Source organism: Paracoccidioides lutzii (genome assembly GCF_000150705.2).
Source record: "Paracoccidioides lutzii Pb01 unplaced genomic scaffold supercont2.17, whole genome shotgun sequence".
NCBI classification, from domain to species: domain Eukaryota; kingdom Fungi; phylum Ascomycota; class Eurotiomycetes; order Onygenales; family Ajellomycetaceae; genus Paracoccidioides; species Paracoccidioides lutzii.
In genome coordinates, this window is record NW_015440963.1 from 18,993 (window position 1) to 42,255 (window position 23,263).

At 41.6% G+C, this 23,263-nt stretch overlaps 4 protein-coding genes across 4 annotated transcripts; 2 read left to right on the forward strand and 2 right to left on the reverse strand.

Moving 5' to 3' along the window:
* Positions 1-1,548: 1,548 nt before the first annotated feature.
* PAAG_06065 (amino-acid permease inda1) lies at positions 1,549-3,540 on the reverse strand (the record flags this gene model as incomplete). The annotated part of the gene is made up of 4 exons (XM_002791754.2): positions 1,549-1,788; positions 1,871-2,011; positions 2,116-3,108; positions 3,202-3,540. The coding sequence occupies 4 exons, from the start codon at positions 3,538-3,540 to the stop codon at positions 1,549-1,551; spliced, it is 1,713 nt and encodes a 570-aa protein (XP_002791800.1).
* A 1,878-nt stretch (positions 3,541-5,418) lies between these two features.
* Positions 5,419-5,722, forward strand: PAAG_06066 (hypothetical protein; the record flags this gene model as incomplete). Its single annotated transcript, XM_002791755.2, has 2 exons — positions 5,419-5,546; positions 5,638-5,722. The coding sequence occupies 2 exons, from the start codon at positions 5,419-5,421 to the stop codon at positions 5,720-5,722; spliced, it is 213 nt and encodes a 70-aa protein (XP_002791801.2).
* Positions 5,723-18,490: 12,768 nt separating this feature from the next.
* On the reverse strand, positions 18,491-20,537 carry PAAG_06067 (peptidylprolyl isomerase domain and WD repeat-containing protein; the record flags this gene model as incomplete). Its single annotated transcript, XM_002791756.1, has 3 exons — positions 18,491-19,926; positions 20,001-20,381; positions 20,456-20,537. The coding sequence occupies 3 exons, from the start codon at positions 20,535-20,537 to the stop codon at positions 18,491-18,493; spliced, it is 1,899 nt and encodes a 632-aa protein (XP_002791802.1).
* Positions 20,538-20,947: 410 nt separating this feature from the next.
* On the forward strand, positions 20,948-22,751 carry PAAG_06068 (T-complex protein 1 subunit beta; the record flags this gene model as incomplete). The annotated part of the gene is made up of 4 exons (XM_015845777.1): positions 20,948-20,950; positions 20,999-21,156; positions 21,218-22,592; positions 22,692-22,751. The coding sequence occupies 4 exons, from the start codon at positions 20,948-20,950 to the stop codon at positions 22,749-22,751; spliced, it is 1,596 nt and encodes a 531-aa protein (XP_015700003.1).
* Between the last annotated feature and the right edge of the window lie 512 nt (positions 22,752-23,263).

Below are 23,263 nucleotides of genomic sequence, written 5' to 3' on the forward strand. Positions count from 1 at the left end.
ACAGAGTACGTACTAATGAAGGATTTGGGGATACTTCAGCAACTCTTCAAATCCTCATGTATATTAAGAATCCATAGCCATATGATATTCAGGCTTTAAAATGCTTCCGGTATGGTCACAATAGTTTAGCACAATATCGAGAGCACCCTGCCGCAAGATAAATTCGCCTCATCACAGCTGAACAGAAGAACAGCATTGCGAATGAATGCTACGTCAGATGAAAAGGGCAGCAACATTTGGCATGGGTAGCTACATCGGTAACTATCACAGATCAATGCCACCAGTGCAACAAGTCCTTGGTCAAATGACTGTCAACTCCGGCTCATATCTTTCGAAGAATCCAAAGTCAAATACCGCGAGCGATCACGAAAATGATTACCTCGACATCCAGTAAAAGTCGGCGGACCAAAATTTGAATCGCATGTGCCGAACATGTAAAAATGAGGGGAATGGCTTTGAAAAGATCAGTTTGTTACACTAGCTACGTGTATCTTTTTGCGTGCAGCGGGTATGCTGAATCCAGCCACAAGAGATATCCCAGTTCTTGCAAGAGAAAAATACTTTATATGCCGCGATGTCTAAGTTGGGCGTATATGACCGCACTAAAACAAACTGAATAGTCTGAACAGTCTGAACATTTTGTTAACTTGTGGATTTTCCACTTAACTGCCAGTCACCAAAACTTCCTGATATGCTGCAGGTGTTTCTCGACAGTGAATAAGCCACGCACAGCAAATAAAGGCGGGCTTTGAAATCTCGATCGTCACAGCCACATATTTAGTTACCGAGATGATCCCAACTAAAGGTCGGGCGTAGCCCGATGACAAGGGATAACAACTTTCCGTCAATCATTCAGGAATATCACACCAAATCGAAAGCCAGGAGGCGCAACCGCTCCTTGGGAGTGGCTTTTCTCCTTGCACGTACGCCACTCCGTAAACTGCTGCTCAATGAGGTTGGCCGGTGCGGAGTTGTTCGATGGAAGTCCGCGGGTTATTATTCTAAAGTGGAACCAGACAGTGGACGCGCGGTTGAAAATTCTTCCGGCAGTGGTCACATCTGACTTATGTAGTTAATATTGGATCTTCGAGTAGTTAGTTAATTAACAAACTAGTTAACAGTTAGTTAACTAACTTTCTTAGTAGGTACCGAGCCGCATCGGATCTTTGGAATTTTTGGCAGCTGACTAACTTCAGCGACGGCACGAGTCGGGCGCTATCTCGTCCATTGTTGCGCCGAGTGAGGGACTTGTCTATATAACCACGGAGTTCTCGATAACATCTACCGCACGAGAATTTAGATATTCTCAGTGTTGAATATTTTGGGAGATTAAATTAAAATTTTTCACACGGTTATTCCCACTAAGAAGTTGGTTGGCTCTCCTCAGCTGGAAAGTAAGTGGTTATCTATCTAACTAATCTGCTGTTAAGGTGCCACCAAATTAAAAAGGACAATTCGAACAAAAGACTCACTGGTTGGTTGGAGAAAGGGGGAGAGAAACCATATACGCACGCACACACGTACTCTACAAGCTCCTGGAATTATAGTTCAGAACAGTTTGTGGTAAACACGAACCCAAATGGGAGAGTTGCGAATCCTCTCTTGAACACGATTATGCTCCTCCCAGTCGATTTCGCGGCGTCCAGAATCAACATCGATCTGGCTAATCTTCAGCCAGCCTTTTCCCCTCCAGAAATAACCACAGACCCAAAAGCACAGAACAATCGGGGCCGCCAGGTATGACTTGAAGAAAGCCTCTGCATTCCGAGGAGCAACCGCGACGTAGAACTACAACGCAGGCACATTAACAACAACATCCTGTTTGGAAAAGGGGACCGTCGTTCCAGGGCTAAAAGGAGTGTTAACAAACCTGTGCAATAAGAACATTTACAACTAGAGCCAGACCAAACCACGATCCCCAAACACCCCAAGCAGCTTTGAATGGAAGTTCAGCAACGGAGTGGCCGTGGTAAGCCCAGGCAGCGCGGAAGCGAATGTGCGCGAAGCAGATCTGACGATGCGATTAGTCGCCCATTTATGCATACCTGCCGCACCCTAGGCATCCAGGTAGGTAGATGAAGTATTCGGAACAGCCATTTTGGAGAATGAACTTACACTTCCCCATGTAAACAGTGCAGCAAGACCGGAGAGAGCAAGGAGCCAGGCAAAGATATCCTCACCCTTGGCGGTCAAGTTGATATAGGCTAGGGCGCCGAAGATAATAATGGTAACTGTTGATACCAAAGGTCTGCCGGCACGATCAACGTAGGCAAAAAGTGTAGGGGCATACCCTTGCTCAGCCAGAGCTGTCAGGGTTCGGGAACCACCATAGACACTCGAATTTCCAATGGAGAGAACGGATATTAGGATAATCACGTTCATGAAGCTGTCAAACCCGTCGAGTCCAGCATCCTTGGCAGCAATGACAAACGGAGAGGCTTTCACATCAATATAGCCACTTCCGAGCAACCGAGGATCATCATGGCGGACGAGGAGACCAACAAAGAAGAGAGCGAGGATATAAAACAAGGTGATACGCCAAAAGACCTGCTTCACAGCGGAAGGCAAAGATTTAACAGGCGTTTTGGATTCTGCTGCAGCGAGACCGACCAACTCTGTTCCAGAGAAAGCAAAAGCTGCAGTAACGAAGACGGCGCAGAAGCCTTTGAAGCCACCAGCGAATGCACCAGGGTTATACCAAAGCCGAACTCCCCAGTACTTCGAATAAAGGCCCCTCTCAGGTCCACCACCGCAGACACAAATCAGGGCGATGATCATGAAGATGACGATGGCAGCAAGCTTTAGACAACTGCTCCAAAATTCCTCCTCACCGTAGCCGAGGACGCCGAAGATATTTATGAGAATAATAGCAACCAGGAAAATCGTGATCCAGACTCCTATACTGATATCAACTTGCCAGTATCCGATAGTCATGGCTGCGACAGTAAGTTCGAGGGGTAAAACAATCGCCCATTGGAAAACGTAATTCCAACCCATGGCAAAGCCCCATGATGGATCAATGAAGCGCGTGGAATAGGTATAGAAACCTCCAGAGATTGGGTACATAATCGCCAGTTCTCCAAGAGCGTACACAACGTTGAACATCATCTGCGAAAGTTGTTAACAGCAAAAAGCGACTACAGTGGCTCACTGCGCATGTAGCGCCATTGGTGGATATCTGAATCGGACACAATTACTTACCACACCAATAATGGCGAAATCGATCAGTACAGAGGCTGGTCCGCCAGTGGACAGTGAACCTCCAGAGCCCACGAACAAACCAGCGCCAATACTGCCACCAATCGCAATCATATGCAAATGTCGACTCTTCAGGGTCTGGTTCAATTGGTTGTGCTTGTCCGCGAGGGTCCTCTTTTTGAACGACTCAGACGTACATCCCATACGTGTCCAGAAACTCAACTGGGCCTGGCCTTCGACCGTCCCTTCATGGACAGGAGCGCTGGGGGTTTCATCGTAGGCTGGCAAGGGGGCAGCGGGAGGGTCCGCCTTGAAACCCTTTTCATAGTCGTCTTTTTCCATTGCTTCGGGCAAGTGGCACAGTGGGAGGAGGAAGGAAGAAAAGCTAGGAAAGATAGAAAAAAATAGAGGAGCCGCGAGTGCCAAGACTCTGCGCAAATGCTTGCACGGACTGCGAAGATATATATATATACTGGCAAAAGCAAAAGGAGGACGACCATCCGGGGCGGGGGGGGGTTTTTGGGGGGGAAGGAGGCGAGGAGAGGGCGAAACCGGAACTTAATTAACGGCAGCAACGGCGGACAAAATTAACCAAGGGAAATCCACGGTTTCGAAGGTTGTCAGTCGAACCAAGGAACAAAACCCGAGGGAATGGGAGTTGTCCTCCCTTGATATGCCGTTCCTAAAAGCATGGCATGGGAGTATCCTCCTCCTCCAAGAATTGCCCGCCAATCTTTCGGTTATTAGCGCCAATGCAAACGGAATCATGCCAAGGGGGTGAGAGCGGGCTTGACTGGCTGCATCAGGATTCAGAATGATATTACTGATTACCGAAAAAGGGAAAGGTCGAGAACATATCTTGGAATCAGCGGGGCGACATAAGCTGGCGGCCCAACTTTTCAAGACACCCCGGATTAGAGAGGAGGGTGGGAGGAAATAAGTGAGCCCGCGCTGCGGACTCACGCTAGCTCGGCAGCCGTTTGTCTGGCGGGGCGGGCTAGGAAGGTATCATTCATGAGTCCCGAGCACATGCTGAGGTTTCATCTTCCCTGTATACATGAACGGATATCTCGGAAGTGCCCTCCTCCTCCTCCCTCCCCCCCCCCCTCCCCCCCCCCCCCTTCTCCCTTAAAAAGAAAATCAGAGGGAGATGGGAAATATTCCGCAGGTTGGCGGGCACCTACTTCTAGGCGGAGCATTGATATATGATGATGCATGTACACATAGTACATATAAATGCATTCGAGCTCTGGCAAAACTGCAGCCAAACGACTGAACACTGATAACTAGCCATTGCCACACGGAGATGGGGTGGAGGGAAAAAAAATGCCACTCAACAAATGCGCATTCTCGGATTTTCATGAGCTGCACGGTAGTCATCATTCCATTATCTTTTTACCTAGGCATGATTATCATGAAATTAAATCATTCGATTGACCAACCGAATCGTGGCCAATCCCTGCAGTCCCTTCACGGTGGGGTCGGTGCCTTATCCATCGAACTGTCAAGTGTGCCAGCCATCACGCAGGAGATGATCGTGTGGCGGGGGAGCCTCACCTGGAAATTATTCTATACTAACTTCTATGGCCTAAACAAATACTGCGTCACAGAAGGAAATAAAGGGTCTTCTCCCTTGGCAAATGGCTAAGATGAATACAGTAACAACTTAACTTGTTAGCTCGTCAGTAAGTTAAACTAGTTTGCCAACTAACCTACCTACCTAACTTGCCCCGGTGTTGTTTCAGAACGCAATTGACACACAAACAAAGAGTTGGACAGTTTTCAATTGCAGCTATTATCTGCAGTCGTCTTCCAATTCCCAGAGGGAGAGAGAAATTGAGCGAATCAAGGGGACGGGCGGGGTTCACTAGTTTCTTCGTTATCACCGTGCCCACCAGTGAGTAAATTAAATCATGGGAAGAGGCGGGATTATTTTGGAGTTACTCTACAGGTAAACTAGTTGGGAGAGTATAACAACCAACTACTAACATTCTACAGAATAATATCCATTATCCACCCTTAAAGATACATACTTATATATATATATATATAGATATAGATATAGATATAGATATGCACAGAGCACGTGTATGTCCAGCATTTAAACTCTCCATCACACGTGCTCCGTATGGCAGTTGGTTACATGGCACAGACGAACCCGTCAACTAAGTGCTCCGTACAGTTTGCCGGTCCAGCGCAAGTTAATCGCCAACCAGCCCCATGCCTTGTTCGGTCCAGGATCTCGGACCGCCTGCCTCACCGGGCTTAGCAGGGTCTCCCCCGGCTTCGGCCTGGGTTATCAACCCTGGAATTCTCTCTGCGACTCACTCCGCCCGAGATGATGTTAAGTAGTAAAAAGTTGGGGAAAGCTGGGGAAAAGCTGGAGAGGAGAGAAGACTAAATTAAGTTAACTAGTTAGTTACTGTAACTATAGTTAAGCCTGGAATGGGCTGTTGAAAAAGTCAATCCGTGGGATGATTCATCCGCTTCTTCCAAACATGGCTCCCAGCTGATATTACGATAAACACGGTTGTTGTCCGGATAACTTGAGCCCACTTCTTCACTGTTCTAATTTTCTCAGGGAACAAGGGACGTGACAGACCAGAAAGTATGGAGTTACACGATTTTGTTGGTCGCTTCTCCGCACCAGGGGGGGGGGGGGGGGTCCATGGAGGTTTATGGTGGGGATTCCGCATCCAGCCCCTCGTGCAAAGGGAAGAAGGTTCATACGTCAGATAATAAAAACTTAACAAGCGAGGACTCCGAGAGATAAGTTATATTACCCTTCCGCCTTCGTAGTAGGCGGCAATCAGCTCTCACTTCTCTCTCACATGGACCATGGTTCTGCGCATCTTGCTACCGGCCTTAGGGTTATCCAGAGGGGTCACGTTGTTTGATTCGTGTTCGTTATCTGCGGGATCCTCAATTCTCATGATGATGCAGGAAGGACAAACCTTGCGGATGGAAAGAAACGAAAGCTAAAAAGCCAAGGTTCAATCCCATGTCGATCGCTAAATCATGAGGGCAGCCGATCTCAAAATCTAAACATCTGAACTTCTGCAAGAGCACATAACTAGGTATTTCTTCTGACGTTCGCCTTCCATTTGCAAAACGCTCGGCGAATGGCCGGGTTATATTCTGCTCCGGCTCTCATTATAGTGACTTCTCCGCCCAGAGCCTTCTGTGGAGAAAGAAGATGCACCACGCCAACACACACACCCCTTGGAGTCGATTTGGAATCAATCATTGGATACTGCAGATTGCCCAAACAAAACAAAACAAAATCACCCAGATTCACAGTCTCTCTCACTCCTCCAAGTTTAATAGTTTAGTTGTTCCCGGGTTATGTAACACCCCATCCAACCCTTGAACACCCGCGCGAATATTGGAGTTAAGGTGCCAGGGGCGGAGAAGGTGACCTCAGAGGGCTCAGACCCAACCATCCAAACCATCCCTACCGACGTAACGGAGTACATTCGAATACCTCCAGAACGGTTGTCGCCCTTCAACCATTTCTCGAAGCACTAACTGCTCAATCATTCATATCCGCAAGCTCCTTGCGACTCGAGTTACAACAAAGTACCTAGCTGCTACATCATCATTCGCCACCGCATCCATAAAGGAGACCACTCGATCCCAAGCGCACGGCGGCCTCGAATATTATCCTCCAGGACAGCGATGTGTTTCTGTTCTGCCTGTACCCCCCTGCTTTGCGTAGGTTCAGCCGTTGGTCTTTTTCTCACAGACTTTCAAAGAAAACCAGCTTGTCAATATTCCTGACGTCACATTAAGAGAGTAACTAACTAGTTAACTAGTTAGTTAGTTAACTAATCATGCTGCTGCGCAACCCACACAAGGTGTGGGTTGCACCAAATTAAAATGATAAAAATCTTGCAATTTCATCATCTTCATCATCTTCATCAATTAATAACTCATCACAATGTCAAATAAGGATAAAAATATTGAAGATCATATTCAAAAAGCTGTCATTTATCTTCAAAAAAACTCAAATTTCAAAATACTATCTCTGTCACAAGAATTTGAGATTTGTTATCAATGTCTTCAAGTGTGTATCAATGAAAGAAATCTCAATACTGCAAAGATTTCAGTTAACAAGAGATTAAACAAGAGTTAAAAGAACACAATTAAATGATAAATCAAGCTACTTGATGGAAAGAATTTTTCTCTCATAGTTGAACATATTGAAGATTTCACAAATTCAATGCTTAGATGTTAGCACTTAGATTCTACTATTTCTTCTTCAAAAGTCAGCAAGATGTGAACTTATAGATTTATTGAATATCTATCTGAGTATAAAAAAGTGAAACAGAAGTCAATAAATTCAAAAAAATTGACAATTGAAGATATTGAATATATTAATACATGTTTTGAATATTGTTATAGAGTGAATGTGAGTTGTATAAGAAGAAAGCTCTCTGCATTGCTAACTGCAATAAAACAAAATACTAAGATTGATGAGAAAAAAAAATGTCAGAGTCTGCTCAGATTATAAATGACTAACATGATCACATGACTGAATCACAAAACAGCTCATGTGATCATGTGACTGGGTTACAGCTGATCTGCTAGGTCTCATGTGAGATATAATCACAGTATGAGGATAAATCTAGCCTCAGCACTGAGTTTAACATCACCTTCTGATCTAGAAGTGGGCATGCTCTCATGCTGAAAGATCATCATCATCTTCATCTTTCATATAGCTGCTCATCATTTATGTTCTTACTCATTTATATATATGTTTTAATGATTTAACTTTAATGAGATTGATTTTATGAAAATTCTGTATTGCATAGAGGGATTTATTGAAGTTATAGAGAAAATATCATGAAGAATTCTCATCAAATCTCTTTCAGTGTGTCTGATACTACAGCTTGTTTCAGCTTATTTGACTGATCAGTATATAATTTATTTTTTATTTATTTTCTTTATTTATTTTGATTGAGTCTAGTGATCTAATAGTTTAGCCAGATAGAGAATCTCTGAAATCCTTATATAAGTTGTCTGAGGAGAAGATTGAATGAATTTTCATTATTGTGAGAAGATTCAGTTTGTAGATATTATTCATCTTTTTCAAAATTTTAAATAGATCAACATTCTGCTCTACTAGTTTATAGATTGATCAATTCATTTTATATGATCTCAATATTAGATAAATAAAATTTTCTACTTCAAAGTCAAATTCTTGATGATATTTGTCAGTCTGCCTCTTCATTTGTTTTTGTACTATTCTTATGTCTCTACTTGTCTGATTTCAGATCTCTCTTATTTAGTAAATGAAGCTTCTTGTTGCTTTTTAATTTCTTTTCTTATTTATAATCAATTTTTTCATCAGTGATTGTCAATCAAATGATATCTGAGATTCATATTCATTTACTATAAAGAAGAAGAAGATTTCTGTGAAAGCATTTAATATAGCTATAGAGACATGATCTATATTAAGCAGTCACTTATCTTAGTCATCTTGATAATAACTGACATAAAGATGAAGACAGATAATAATGTATTAATTTATCACTTCTATCTGTTCATCAGTTTATTATATGATGTGATATTGAGAGTTTTATATTCAGAATTTATATAAACTTATCTTAAAAACTTAATATGAACTGAGAGCCTTAGTTAGAGATAATTGAGTCAGATATCCTATTGTATGAATAGTAGAATTGAAAGAATAGTCAAGTCAGCTCTCAAGCTGTAACTTCTCAGATGATTGAAATTATAAGGCGCTGAACCCCTAGATTCGCTCTGGCTGGCTGACTCAGCCTAGTCATTGTTTGCATGTGCGCACGTGATCATGCTACGTGAGCTTGCTTAAGCTCATGTTCTCATCTTATTCTTTTCTTCCCTTTCCCAAGCAATTTGTCCTTGCTATATAGGAGGACTAGCCTCTAGTTATTAGAGCTTAATCCTCTACATTATGAATTGCTTCACTTCTTTCATTGATAGATCACTGAGAGCCTTAATTCTGTATCATGAAGCTCAGAAAATATACTGACATATAACAGACTATTGAAAGTCTTAAATTCTGCATCACAAAGTTCAGTGATAGCACTGATATATGAATAGACTGGGTTAGCAATCATGCTAACAAATGAATGAGCAACATTGAAAACATCTAGCTGAATGAGATAAAGCAGTAGACTTGTACAATGAATACATAAATGAATTAATACAAAGCAATGAGCAGGGATACTCTCAGCAGCTTTGAACAACAATGAATGACCTTTCTTCAATAGCAGAAACAGGTTCAGTGTGAGAACAGAGATTTAATAGCAGCTCAGCAAGCTGAAATAGCTAATCTACAACAAGCTTTAAACATCTCAATATCAACTCTCTTTTAATTGAATCTGCAATCACTCATTGCAGTCAGAAGATCAAAGATCAAGCTACTGAATTGTGAGAAATATGATGATTCTAATCTGAAGCACTACTCTCAGTGAGAGCTAAAGCTTCAATCAAAACTTAAGATTGATGAGAAAGCTTTAGATAATAATGAGTAATGTACTTGATATGTGTACTTGAGACTGAAAAAAATGGCAGCAGCTTGAGTTTACCTCTGAGTTGAGAATAATAAGAACAAGATCAACTTCATGATAGAGAGCTTACTGAAGCAGACACACATGCTCTTTAGTGATTCTACATGACAGAAAAAGGCTATGTAAAAGCTCAACAATCTATAACAGAGTAGAAGAGCTCTCTTTGACTTTCTGCCTGAATTTAATCAACTACTGCTGGAAGCTGATAATCATGAATGAGATGATCATGTTAAAAAGAAGTATTTGAAATCTGCCCTAAGCATGGAGCTGAAGGAAGGCATGGTAAGTGTAAGAAAATCATCTCTCTATGAGAATTACTGCAAGGAGCTTAGATTAGTTAATCATCAACTCTCTGAGCTTAAGACTTTAAGACAGTGGTCTAAATATCACAAGAGCAGATCTTCTTCAGATCATACAATGTCTAATTCACACTCTTCACTTTGTCATGCTGTTCTTGATCAATGAAACTGGTCTCAAGCTTCTACTGATGATCTGATAAATATCTCTTCTGGTGCTGTGATTCCAGGCACCTGCCACATCAAATTGATAAATCAGACAGAGATTAATCAATGAAGAGAGCAAGGCCTGTGCCTGAGATGCAGAGCTGAAGATCATATGATTAATAGCTACTCATTCAAATCTCTCAGATACCCTGCCACCTCTATAATAGCTAAGATGATCTCTAAGCCAGTACTGAATGATGACAATGTGGATATGAGTGAAGATTCAGAAAAAGAGTAGCTCTAATCTAAAGACACTGAAAGAAGCAAAATAAGAAGCTTATGAAGAAGTAATGAAAAAGATTTAAATTTAAGATGATATTCAAACTCTTCACTGTTGATGCTCTAGTAGATAATGTCTTTTCAACTAGAGCAATGATAGACAGTGAATGTAATATCTATCATCTTATTTCTCAATTCTATGTTAATAAGTATAAGCTCTTATGCATTGAAATTCCTTCTGTTAAAATGACCAGCTTTGAAGACTCCATAGGACTCTTCATGAGCATAGTAACTGGCATTTAAATTGATATAAATGATCACATAACTGAACAGATATTTCTCTATGTGATGAATGAGTTACATGATCATAATATGTATCTAGACAACCTCTAGCTGACCCAGCAAAAGACGACTGTGATCCCTCATCAAAGAATTGTGAGATTTGAAGAGAGTGGCATAGAGATAGAGTCTAGTTCAAATGCAAAAGCTGACATGATTTCCATCTCTGCCATAAGCTTCTCTAGGCTTGTGAGCACTCAAGAGAAGTGAAACATCAAGATCTTCACTGTCAGTTTGACTGACATTCAAAAAGCTCTAGAAGTGAAATCAAAGATTAACTCTAGAGAAAAGCTGCCTGAACAATATCATGAGTTTTTGAATATATTTGATAAGAAAGTCACTGACACTCTACCCCCACTTTGTGACTCAGATAGAGATCATGGAATTGAACTGATTAAAAAGACTGATCATAGCATGGAACAACCCCCTTGGAGCCCACTATATAATATGTCTTGAGAGGAACTTGTAAAGGGTTAAGCTCTAAGAACTAGAGGCTAGTCCTCCTATATAACAAGGACGAATTGCTTGAGAAAGGGAAGAAAAGAATGAGATGAGAACTCAAGCTTAAGCAAGCTCACAGAGCATGATCACGTGCGCACGTGCAAACAATGACTAGGCTGAGTCAGCCAGCCAGAGCAAACAATGACTAGGCTGAGTCAGCCAGCCAGAGCAAACAATGGCTAGGCTGAGTCAGCCAGCCAGAGCAAATCTAGGGGTTCAATCCTTTATAATACCCCCCTTCTCCCTCTTTGTTGCAGGCCTTTACAACTATTTAAAGCTCTCTTTACATCTAATTTTGCCTGCTGAGAGGCCTTCCAAGTGTTCAAGGTCTTCACTTCTTGTAGAAGACTTGCATCATTTCATGTAGACTCAGCTCAACCTACTCATTTAACAAGGTATTGTTTTTTTCTCTGATAGATTCATTCACCCTGAATTTCCTCAATCTCAAACTCAGGTCCTTTTGAGGTCTCTATAGTGGATGACTGTCAGTCAGTTTGCCTCTGACTAGGCAGGGAATCTGTCACTGCAGCATGTAGGAGCTTTACATTAAAGACATTATGAATGTCAGATGAAATGTTCAGTCAGTAAGTATGAAATTCTATCTTTTCTAGCACAGTATATTGATTGTATTTTGCATTTAGCTTCTTGCACAGGTGATTAGTTCTCATGTTCTCTAAGCTCAATCAGATCTTATCTTCAGGTTGAAAGCTTGAAGCTGAGTCTCTTCATCTATTCACATATTTCTTTTGAGATTGCTGAGCATTCATCATTTTTACTTGAGCTCACTTCAACACTTCACAGATCTTTCTCATATAATCATCTGCAAACTCAATGAGATTACATGACATTTCAACAGAGAGTGCATCAGCTATATCAATGAAGACAACATGGAAAAGATGTGTTAAAAAGAATGAGCTCACACCTGTTGAGACAGCATCTCTATTATTGATGATCAGCTCTGCTAGAGGGAGTCATTCACACCAGTCATCCTGTTGAAAGCTAATGTACTTGCATAGATAGATTTTCAGAGTCTGATTCATTCACTCTGTAGCTCTGTTGATCTCTGAGTGATAGACTATGAAGAGTCATCTCTTAACATTTAATTTCTCACACATCTGAGTTCAAAATATGCTTGTGAAAGCTGATCCTTGATCTGACACTATCATTTTAGAGATGTCATGTCAAGGGATGATGTTGCAAAGAAACACTCTAGTCACTATCTCTGCATCAGTTTTCTTAACTGCTTTTAATATAACTCCCTTGATCAGTCTGTCTATTATAATCATGATGTTCATGTATTCTTTAGAACTCAGTAAGTTCATGATAAAGTTCATGGAAAGCTCCTGTCACATGTGTTCAGGAATGAGAAGAGGCTTAAGCAGTCTCTGATGTTGATCTCTTCATGTGATGTTTGATCTGCAAAGATGACAGTTCCTGATCATTCTTCTAACATCAGTGACATAGCCTGATCAGTAGAACTTACATCTTAGAACTTCTGTCATTTGCTCTCACCTGGAATAGCTGGTAAGAGGTGAGTCATAAGCCTCATGCACTAATCTGATTTGAAGAGGTAGAAAGTCTGGCACTCACTTACAATCTTGAAAGAGAAGCTCTCTGTTCTCATTTAAAGAGCACTCAGAGACAGAGGCCTTAATGCTGAGTTCAGAAGAAAATCTGAATCTTTTCTCATGAAGAGTTTGCTCCAGATGCTGCAGAATCTTGTCATTTTTATGAGTCTCATTTCACTGAGCTTGAAGAGACATCTCAGGTTCCACACTGGCAGCAGTCACTATTGATTCCATTTCAGATGCTAGTACATTAAACTTAAGTAGTTGAGTTTGTCTCTGCTTGATTCTCTCATCATCAGTGCTTTGTAACATGTTCTGCTCTCTTCATGATAGAGTATCTGATTCAGTATTCAACTTCTTTGGCTGATAATCAATTCTGAAGTTGAATTAATAGAGAATATTCATCCAACATAGCTGTCTTTCATTTAGACTGTGTGTAGTCATGAAGTATTCTAGATTCTTATGATCTGTGAGAATCTTGAATTTCTTTACACTTTGTAGTTCAGTGTTTCATTTCTTTAAACACTCAATTATCACTAATAACTTCTTATCATGAATCTCATAGTTGTATTCTGCAGGTGAATGCTTGTGAGAGAAGAAGACACATGAGTGTAGAATGCTCTGCTCATCATATTGTAGCAGCACTTCTTCTGAGACATAATCTGAGAAGTTCATTTCCAATATAGTCTCACAATCAGAGTCAAATTGAAGCAGAATTGAAGTGAAGATAAACATTGATTTTAGACACTTAAAAGCTTCCTCAGCCTTGCTCATCCACAAAAAAAAAACATTTTTGCATGTAAGAATTGTCAGTGAGATCATGATCTTTGAGAAATTCCTGATAAATTGTCTATAGAAATTGGCAAAGTCTAAAAATCCTCATATATCTTTAAGAGTAATAGGTGTCACTCATTTCAAAACAGCTTTAATCTTCTCTGAATTCATTCATATACTCTTGCCTGCTTCAATGATGAATTCAAGATATTTTGTGCTGTTCATCTCAAACTCACTCTTTCTGATGTCTGCCTACAGGCCTACTTCCCATAGATGTATAAGCATCTTTTGTACATGCTTGCAATACTCCTGTAAGCTTCTTGAGAAAAATATCAAGATGTCATCTAAATAGACTGAGCAGAAGTTGTCCAGATATCCATGTAATGCCCAGTTGATATATTTTTGAAATGTGCTCAGAGTATTGACCAAATCAAAGGATGTAATCAGCTGTTCAAATAGCTCATATCTGATTCTAAAGACTGTCATCCACTCATCATCTTCTGTGATTCAAATCTTGTGAAAAGTTGTAATAATGTCCAGCTTAGTAAATCATTTAGTCTGTTCAATTCACTGTATAGTCTCACTGATTAATGGTAGAGAATATCAATCTTTTTGAGTGATTTTGTTAAGAGCTTGATAGTCCACACAGAATCTTAGCCCACTCTCAGACTTCTTTATGAATAGTATGAGAGCAGCTGCAGGGGAGTTGCTCACTCTAATAAAACCCTTATCTAGATAATCTATAAAAGTCTTTCACAAAGCCAGTAGTTCCTCTCAAGACATATTATATAATGAGCTCTAAGGGGGTTGTTCTGTGCTACTATCAGCCTTTTCAATCAGTTCAATCTCATGATCTCTACCTGGGCCATGAAGTGAGGGTAGAGCATTGATGACATTCTTATCAAATACATTCAAAAACTCATGATACTGTTCAGGCAGCTTTTCTCTAGGGTCAATCTTTGATTTCACTTCTAGAGTCTTTTAAATGTCAGTCAAACTGACAATGAAGATCTTGATGTTTCACTTCTCTTGAGTACTCACAAGTCTAGAGAAGCTTACAGCAGAGATGAGAATCACATCAGCTTTTATATTTGAACTAGACTCTACCTCTATGCCACTCTCTTCAAATCTCACAATTCTTCAATAAGAGATTACAGTTGCCTTTTGCTGGGCCAGCCAGGGGTTGCCTAGATACATATCATGACCATGTAACTCATTCATCATATAGAGAAAGGCTCATTCAGTTATGTGACTACTTATATCAATTTGAATGTCAGTCACTATGCTTGTGGAGAGTCTCATGGAGTCTTCAAAGCCAGTTATTTTAACAGGAGGAATTTCAATGCACAGAAGCTTATGCTTGTTAACATAAAATTGAGAAATAAGATCATAGACATTACATCTACTGTTTATCATTACTCTAGTTGAAAAGGCATTATCTACTAAAGCATTGACAGTGAAGGGTTTGAATATCATCTTAGATTTAAATCTTCTTCATTGCTTTCTCATAAGCTTCTTATTTCACTTCTTTTAGTGTCTTTTGATTGAAGCTACTTTTTTCTCAAATCCTCACTCATATCCACATTGTTGTTGTTCAGTACTGGCTTGAGAATCATCTTAGCTATCATGAAAATGACAGAATATCTGAAAGGTTTGAACAGACAGCTCTTAATCATATAATCTTCAGCTTCACATCTCAGGCACAGGTCTTGCTCTCTTCATCAATTAACCTCTGTCTGATTTATCAATTTGATGTGATGAGTGCTTAGGATCACAGCACCAGGAGAGAGATTCATCAGATCATCATTGAAAGCTTGAGACTGATTTCATCAGTTAAGAACAGCATGACAAAGTAGAGAGTGTGAATTAGATGTTGTATGATCTGAAGAAGATCTGTTCTTGTGATGTTTATATCACTGTATTAAAGTCTTAAGCTCAGAGAGTTGATGATCAACTAATCTAAGCTCCTTGCAGTAATTATTGTAAAGAGATGATTCTCTTATACTCATCATGCCTTTCCTCAGCTTTATACTTAGAGTGAATTTCAAATACCTCTTTTTAATACAATCATCTCATCTGTGATCATCAGCTTCCAGTAGTAGCTGATTAAATTCAGACAGAAAGTCAAACAGAGCTCTTCTACTCTGTCATAGATTGTTGAGCTTTTGCATAGTCTTTTTCTGTTGTGCAGAATCACTAAAGAGTATGTGTGTCTGCTTCAGTAAGCTCTCTACTGTGAAGTTGATCTTGTTCTTATTATTCTCAACTCAGAGGTAAACTCAAACTGCTGTCATTTCTTTCAGTCTTGAGTATACATATCAAGTATATTCCTCATTATTATTTAAAGCTTTCTCATCAATCTTAAGTTTTGATTGAAGCTTTAGCTCTCACTGAGAGTAGTGCTTCAGATTAGAATCATCATACTTCTCACAGTTCAGTAGCTTGATCTTGAGTCTTCTGACTACAATGAGTGATTGCAGATTTGATTGAGAGAAAATTGATGTTGAGATGTTCAAAGCTTGTTGTAGATTAGCTATTTCAGCTTGCTGAGCTGCTATTAAATCTCTGTTCTCACACTGGACCTGTTTCTGCTATTGAAGAAAGATCATTCATTGTTGTTCAAAGCTGCTGGAAGTGTCTCTGCTCATTGCTTTGTGTTGATTCATTTGTTGTACAAGTCTGCTGCTTTATCTCATTCAGCTAGACATTCTCAATATTGCTCATTCATTTGTTAGCATGATTGCTAACCCAGTCTATTCATATATCAGTGCTATCACTGAACTTTGTGATGCAGAATTTAAGACTCTCAATAGTCTATCATATGTCAGCACATTTGCTGAGCTTCATGATACAGAATTAAGGCTCCCAGTGACCTATCAATGAAAGGAGTAAAGCAATTCATAATGTAAAGGGTTAAGCTCTAAGAACTAGAGGCTAGTCCTCCTATATAATAAGGATGAATTGCTTGAGAAAGGGAAGAAAAGAATGAGATGAGAACTTGAGCTTAAGCAAGCTCACATAGCATGATCATGTGCGCACATGCAAACAATGACTAGGCTGAGTCAGCCAGCCAGAGCAAATCTAGGGGTTCAACCCCTTATAAATGCTAAGTTGCAATATATTATTCTTAAGGAGCAGAAGAAGGCAGATATTATATCACAATGAATGAAGTAGAGACAGCTCATCAGGTAGCAAAGGAGCAAAAGGAGATAGATAAGACTGTGAGAGCTGCTCAATGGCAAATTGAGAAGAAGCTTAGAGATGCAAGGAAAGCTCAAAAGCAAAAACAGAAGAAAGAATGAGCTGCTATACAGCTACAATCACAATTGAATAAAAAGATGATTGAAGAATTTAAAAATCACCTTTCTAATCAGAAAAGTAGACTCTCAATTTTGCAAAGAGTGACTAAATTGTGTTTTCAGAGCCCTGTCAGGGTGCCTGCAGATCTACTGCCTGAGTGATCTGACAATATTGCAATCTCTCCTGATTTAATGACTGCTTGCTCACTGAATCTGTCTCCACCCAGGATTTCACATTCTGGGTGAGTTATTAAGTCAAACAAACATTTACAGAATTAGCTATATATTTTTATATGTAATTTTCTATATATATTTTCATCATATGATATATCATCTTGAAATCTAATTGCGTTGTTGAAATAATGTTGAAAATATTTCATTATAGTGATGGCGAAATGGAGGGTGTTGGGTGTAAACGGGCGTTGGGTGGTGGATTACGTTAACTATAACTAGTTAAGTAACCAGGTTATGTCACAAATGCTTAAAATCGAGACTTTAGCTAAATCCGATTTTTTTTTCTGCTCTACTACAACACTTCAGCAATGAAAAGTCACTGCGCCATTGGGAAGCACTGAATATTCTGAGTGATAAAGACTTCATCAATTTCTCCCCGAAGGGTTATTTGTTTCTTGGGCTCAGAAACTGATACTGAGGGCCCCAATGGATATCCAGGTATGTACGGAATATTTGCAAAATAAAAAGAAATGAAATGAGAAAGAGGAAAAGAATAAAAAAAAACATGATAACCTGAGTGTTTGCTCTGGCCCTAAGTCAAGTCCCGTCAGAAACGCTTAAATCCGCCTCATTTCAACCTCCCGAACTTTTTAGAAGCAGTCGAAGAGGAAAAGCCAATCAATCAGTCCTCTCTCACGGTTCTTCATCATCTCACACCCGCTTTTCTTTTTCTTTCACCCTTTTTCTGTCTTCCGGTTGCGCTCTCTCTCACTGCCTCCTCATCTCAATCAGGTGCACGCACACCGTCAATTCTTCCAAACCTATCTTTATAGCTGTCCATTCGCTCCATCGTTCAGTGCGCTCCGCAGCGTTAACGATGATGTCTGTTGACTGACGCTTCCCTTGCTCCAACCCCCGTGGGGCTGCTTCACAACCTGCGCGCCCATACAGTGAAGCGGGCTTGGGCTGCGCAAAGCAATCACTATCTGCCTTGTTAGGGTAATTCTACTTCAGTCACTTGCCAGAACTTCCCAAAAAATGCCCCCTCGGTATCTCTATCTCTGCTGTCCGGAGGGTCGGAGCTACATGTACTGCACGTCTCTTGAATGAACTAAGTGAACCCACCGAGATATACTCGTTAGTCGTTAACGTTATTCAAACTGCTTCAAGATGCTCTTTATTAAAATTTCATGTAACATATGTCTTGGGAAATACATGTTGATTTTTAGTGACACATTGAAAACTAGTAAACTTGGGTACGAATCTTGTTTCTATATGCCAGCATGAATTAAAGTCAGAACTGACCATTTGTTTCTTTCTAACTGTAATTTTTTCTACCTGGATTCCGCCCAGAATGACTATGATACACTGATGCTAACTATCTTCACATCCTCCTCTGGTTTTTCCTTGTACGTCTTTACATTTTCGATCTTATGTACCACGTCAAGCCCCTTGACCGCCCGCCCAAATATCGTATGTTTCCCATCAAGCCATGGCGTCTTCTCAGTTGTAATAAAAAATTGGCTTCCATTCGTATTTGGACCTGCATTCGCCATCGATAGCGTGTACGGTTTATCATGGCGAAGGGTCGAAAACTCATCTTCAAACTCACCACCCCAAATTGACTCCCCACCCGTGCCGTCACCGAGCGGGTCGCCAGCTTGGATCATGAATTTGCGAATCACTCGATGAAACGTAGTGTTGTTATAGTAACCATTGCGAGCATGTGTGACAAAATTAACCACGGTTTTGGGAGCCGCAGAAGGGAACAGTCTGAGGTGAATATCGCCTAAGGTAGTGTGAAGAATTGCAGACGTACCTGCTTCCGCAGGTTTAACTGCGGCGACGGCGGAGGTGTCTTCACGTGTCCCAACAGGTTTCTCATTCAGCACGTCCCGACTAGTCTTAGATACTTCTGTTTCGTTCGTGAAAAGATAGAAACGGATTTTTGCAAAGCCAGTACTGATTACCATGGGATCGCGCTCTTCCGCTTCTTGAAGCAAAGGATTGGCACTGGCAGCCATAGAAACTGTAACGACCCCCTTTTTCTGCGGTTGGCCTTGGTAGACGGCCAGATTTAAGGCGCGAAATGGTTCGTCTTTACCGTAGACTCTGACAATGCGATTCGTGAAGGTGTTAATGCATTTTATCCCCATAATAGAACCATACATCACAAAATGTCCCGACTCGTCAAATATCACATTGACCTTTGACACGGTAGCGCTGTTTTCAAGGCCCTTCTCGATTGCGATTCTCCGTCCAAATTCGACCTCATCCAGTTGATATAGTGCTGTTCCAGCTTGCTGCATCTCCGTCAGCGTTGTGATAGATTCATCATATGACCTGTATAATTTCCCGGTAGGAAAGTCAAATACTCTAACTTGCCGATCGGGAAATGAAAAGGTCGCGAACTGGTGGCCTGACGGGGATATTGTAATAGAAGATGGGACCGATTTGGACTTTTTGAAAATAAACAGGTTGGTGGAAGATTTCAGTTCGAATACGTTGTCTGGTTTTTCGAAGGTGGCATCTGGCCGCCAGTATTCGACCATCCCTGCTTCATCGGCCGAAACCACACAGTCGTATGGATCGTTGAAGGCCATAGCAACCACCGGGAATCGATGGATGGATGTCAAGGTGTGGAGGGGATGTGGGTTTTCTCCACGCCCATCGAAAATCATTATGGAACCACTGGAATCACTACTCACTGCTAGCAGCGGTAACGATGCCCCTCGTCGATGTACCCAACATACACACCCCGGGATATAGTCCAAAGTTAGAATTGACAGCAGATCTGGTACGTCATTAGCTACCAAAAAATATCCAAACCATCACAGCAAGATGGAAAGAAACGAAGCTCCTGCCTACCAAACGTAATCACATCAAATATCTTAACCGTTTTATCCACGCCAACCGTAGCGAAGCTCCTCCCATCAGGGCTAACGCTTACCCCAGTGAGCTCCCCAACATGGGCACGGAATTCCTTAATAAACTCCACCCCAACGGGCATCTTTTTCCAAAATTTGACCACACCATCAACCGAACTAGTAATTAGAAAATCGGTGTGCGGAGTTAGGGTAACGAAAGAAAGCTGGTCCTTGTGCATAAGAGATTTTGAATATCGCGAAGAATGGGGGAGAGCATTCAGGTAGACTTTTTCGTATGGCAGCTTTCGTCGTTTCTTTTTGGGTGCGGCGGAAGAAGGTAGAGCAGGTCCAAAGTCATCTTCGGATGAGGAGGGATAACCACCTGTTTTAATTGCCCTCACTGTTAGCCACATAGCTCCCTCTCTCTCATGAACAAGCAAATCGAGGGAGACAAACCAGTCCCTTCGGCGTCTTCAAGCTGGGAGTAAGGTCGCTTGTTGGAAGATCCCGTGTGGCTTTCTTCCTCTACGTCAGTCATTGGTCCAAGGGAGTTGGAAACCTTGTAAAGCACCGGAATTCAAATGACACACTAAACACGAGTTGTATATTTGTTGCTATGTATGTACCTAGTTGAGTACGTTTCTTTAGCAGTCTTGGAGTCTTGTGTCCGGCAGAAGTTTCAACTATTTATTTCCTGAGCTAGTTAGTTTTAACGTTAATAGTTAGATAGTTAGCTACGCAGGGGCCAGGCTGACTAAGAACCCCGGCTGCGGCTGGGTCTTTGTATCTTAAAAGCAAAACTCCGCAGGCGAAAAACGAGAGCAACCAGTCAGTGGCAGTTGAAGAAGTTGTTGTTTGTTGTTGTTTGTTGTGCTGCTCTCTTAACCTTCAAACCGCAGCAGCCCGTACCGTAGCTATCTATATTAGCTACCGCTGCTCTCTTTCATAATGGTATGTCTGCCATGATATTCTATTCCGGTTTCTTGCTGACTTTGACAGGCGTCGTTCAACAACCCAACACAGATTTTCGCTGAAGATGTTACGGAGGAGAAAGGCGAAAATGCTCGTTTGTCCGCATTTGTGGGAGCTATAGCAGTAGGTGACCTTGTCAAAAGCACCCTGGGGCCTAAAGGAATGGACAAGATCTTACAATCTGCGTACGTTTTCTTTTGTCGTTGTCCGCAGCAATTCCAAAATACCAATCTAACAATCAAATAGTTCTACTGGTGAGATAATGGTTACAAACGACGGGGCTACAATCCTCAAAGCAATAGCCCTCGACAACGCTGCGGCCAAGGTCCTTGTCAATATCTCGAAGGTGCAGGACGATGAAGTTGGGGATGGAACTACGTCGGTCACTGTTCTCGCAGCGGAACTCCTAAGAGAGGCGGAAAAGCTTGTGGAACGTAAAATACATCCTCAAACCATTATCGAAGGCTACAGGATTGCCAGCCGTGCTGCCCTTGAAGCCTTGGAGAGGATTGCTGTCGACAATAGCAAGGACCCGGTTGCGTTCCGAAAGGATATGCATGCCATTGCCCGCACAACGCTCAGTTCCAAAGTTCTCAGCCAAGACCGAGATCAATTTGCGAGATTAGCCTGTGGTGCTGTCCTCAGACTCAAAGGATCCACCGATTTAAGCCATATACAAATTATAAAGAAGGCTGGCGGGAAGCTAAGCGACTCATATCTTGACGAGGGGTTCATTCTGGACAAGAAGATCGGTGTGAACCAGCCCAAGAGGCTTGAAAATGCGAAAATTCTGGTCGCGAATACTGCTATGGATACTGATAAAATCAAAATTTTCGGTGCTCGAGTGAAGGTCGAATCGACTGGGAAATTAGCAGAATTGGAGAAGGCGGAAAGAGAAAAGATGCGAGCGAAGGTCGAAAAGATCAAGGCACATGGAATCAACTGCTTCGTCAATCGGCAACTCATATACAACTGGCCAGAGCAACTTTTTACCGATGCTGGGATTGTTTCCATCGAGCACGCTGATTTTGACGGCATTGAACGTCTGGCACTGGTAACTGGAGGGGAGATCGCATCCACATTTGATCACCCGGAACAGGTTAAGCTGGGAAGGTGTGATCTTATTGAAGAAGTCATAATTGGCGAGGACACTCTAATCAAATTTTCCGGCGTTGCGGCTGGCGAAGCCTGTACTATCGTTCTCCGGGGCGCCACCGAGCAGCTCCTAGACGAAGCAGAACGATCTCTACACGATGCGCTTGCTGTCCTCTCCCAAACAGTGCGTGAGCCAAAAGTGACGTTAGGTGGGGGCAACGCCGAGATGGTGATGGCAAAGGCAGTCCAGCAAATCGCTCAAAACACCACTGGGAAAAAGCAAATTGCTGTGGACGCATTCGCCCAAGCCCTCAAACAACTGCCGACCATTCTTGCAGATAACGCCGGGTTGGACTCGAGCGACCTTGTCACGAGGTTGCGGCAAGCTATTAATAATGGAATGACAAGCTCTGGACTAGATCTTCTTACTCCTGGTGGTGGTATCGCGGACATGCGGGAGCTGGGTGTGGTAGAGAGCTACAAGTTGAAACGAGCAGTCGTGTCGTCAGCATCCGAAGCTGCAGAGGTATGATTCACTCTTTTTTTTTTTTTTTTTTTTTTTTTTTTTTTTTTTTTGGCTTTTCCCTCTTTCGAATTTGTAGCTGACATACAGGTACCTTTCTAGCTATTGCTCCGGGTAGACAACATTATCCGGAGTGCTCCAAGAAAGCGAGAACGCATGTGAAGCGACTGGCCATCACTAATACGTTATTTATCTTGGAGCATAAAAGGAAACCAGAAAGCGCGACATTATATTCGTTCACTTAGAGAAATATAGTTAATGTTGTTTCAAACATCTCCAAGATAATGAGAAATTGCCTTGTATCCTTCGGATCAGCTGTTTTGCGGAATACAGGCTTCCACACACAATGGATCTAGAAATGCTCGAAAAGGATTCTTCATCTATTTGCACACAACCTTTTGTTTTTTTTTTTTTTTTTTTTTTTTTTTTTTTTTGCTCCCTGGTTCGACATTCCTCAGCCGCCAACAAGACTCGTCTGCAATTAATCATAGCCATTGAGGTAGATTTCCCACCGTAAAAGGATTTAAACATTGAACCGTAGTTTTGAGCTCTTCTTTATGAAGGTATGGCTGCCTATGTTGTTGTGACCTCAGCTTCAATCGCCTCACAGTAAGCGCAGTCCGTGAATGACTCTATCCGGGCGGTGAGACTGCACAGAATATACACAGAGCCCC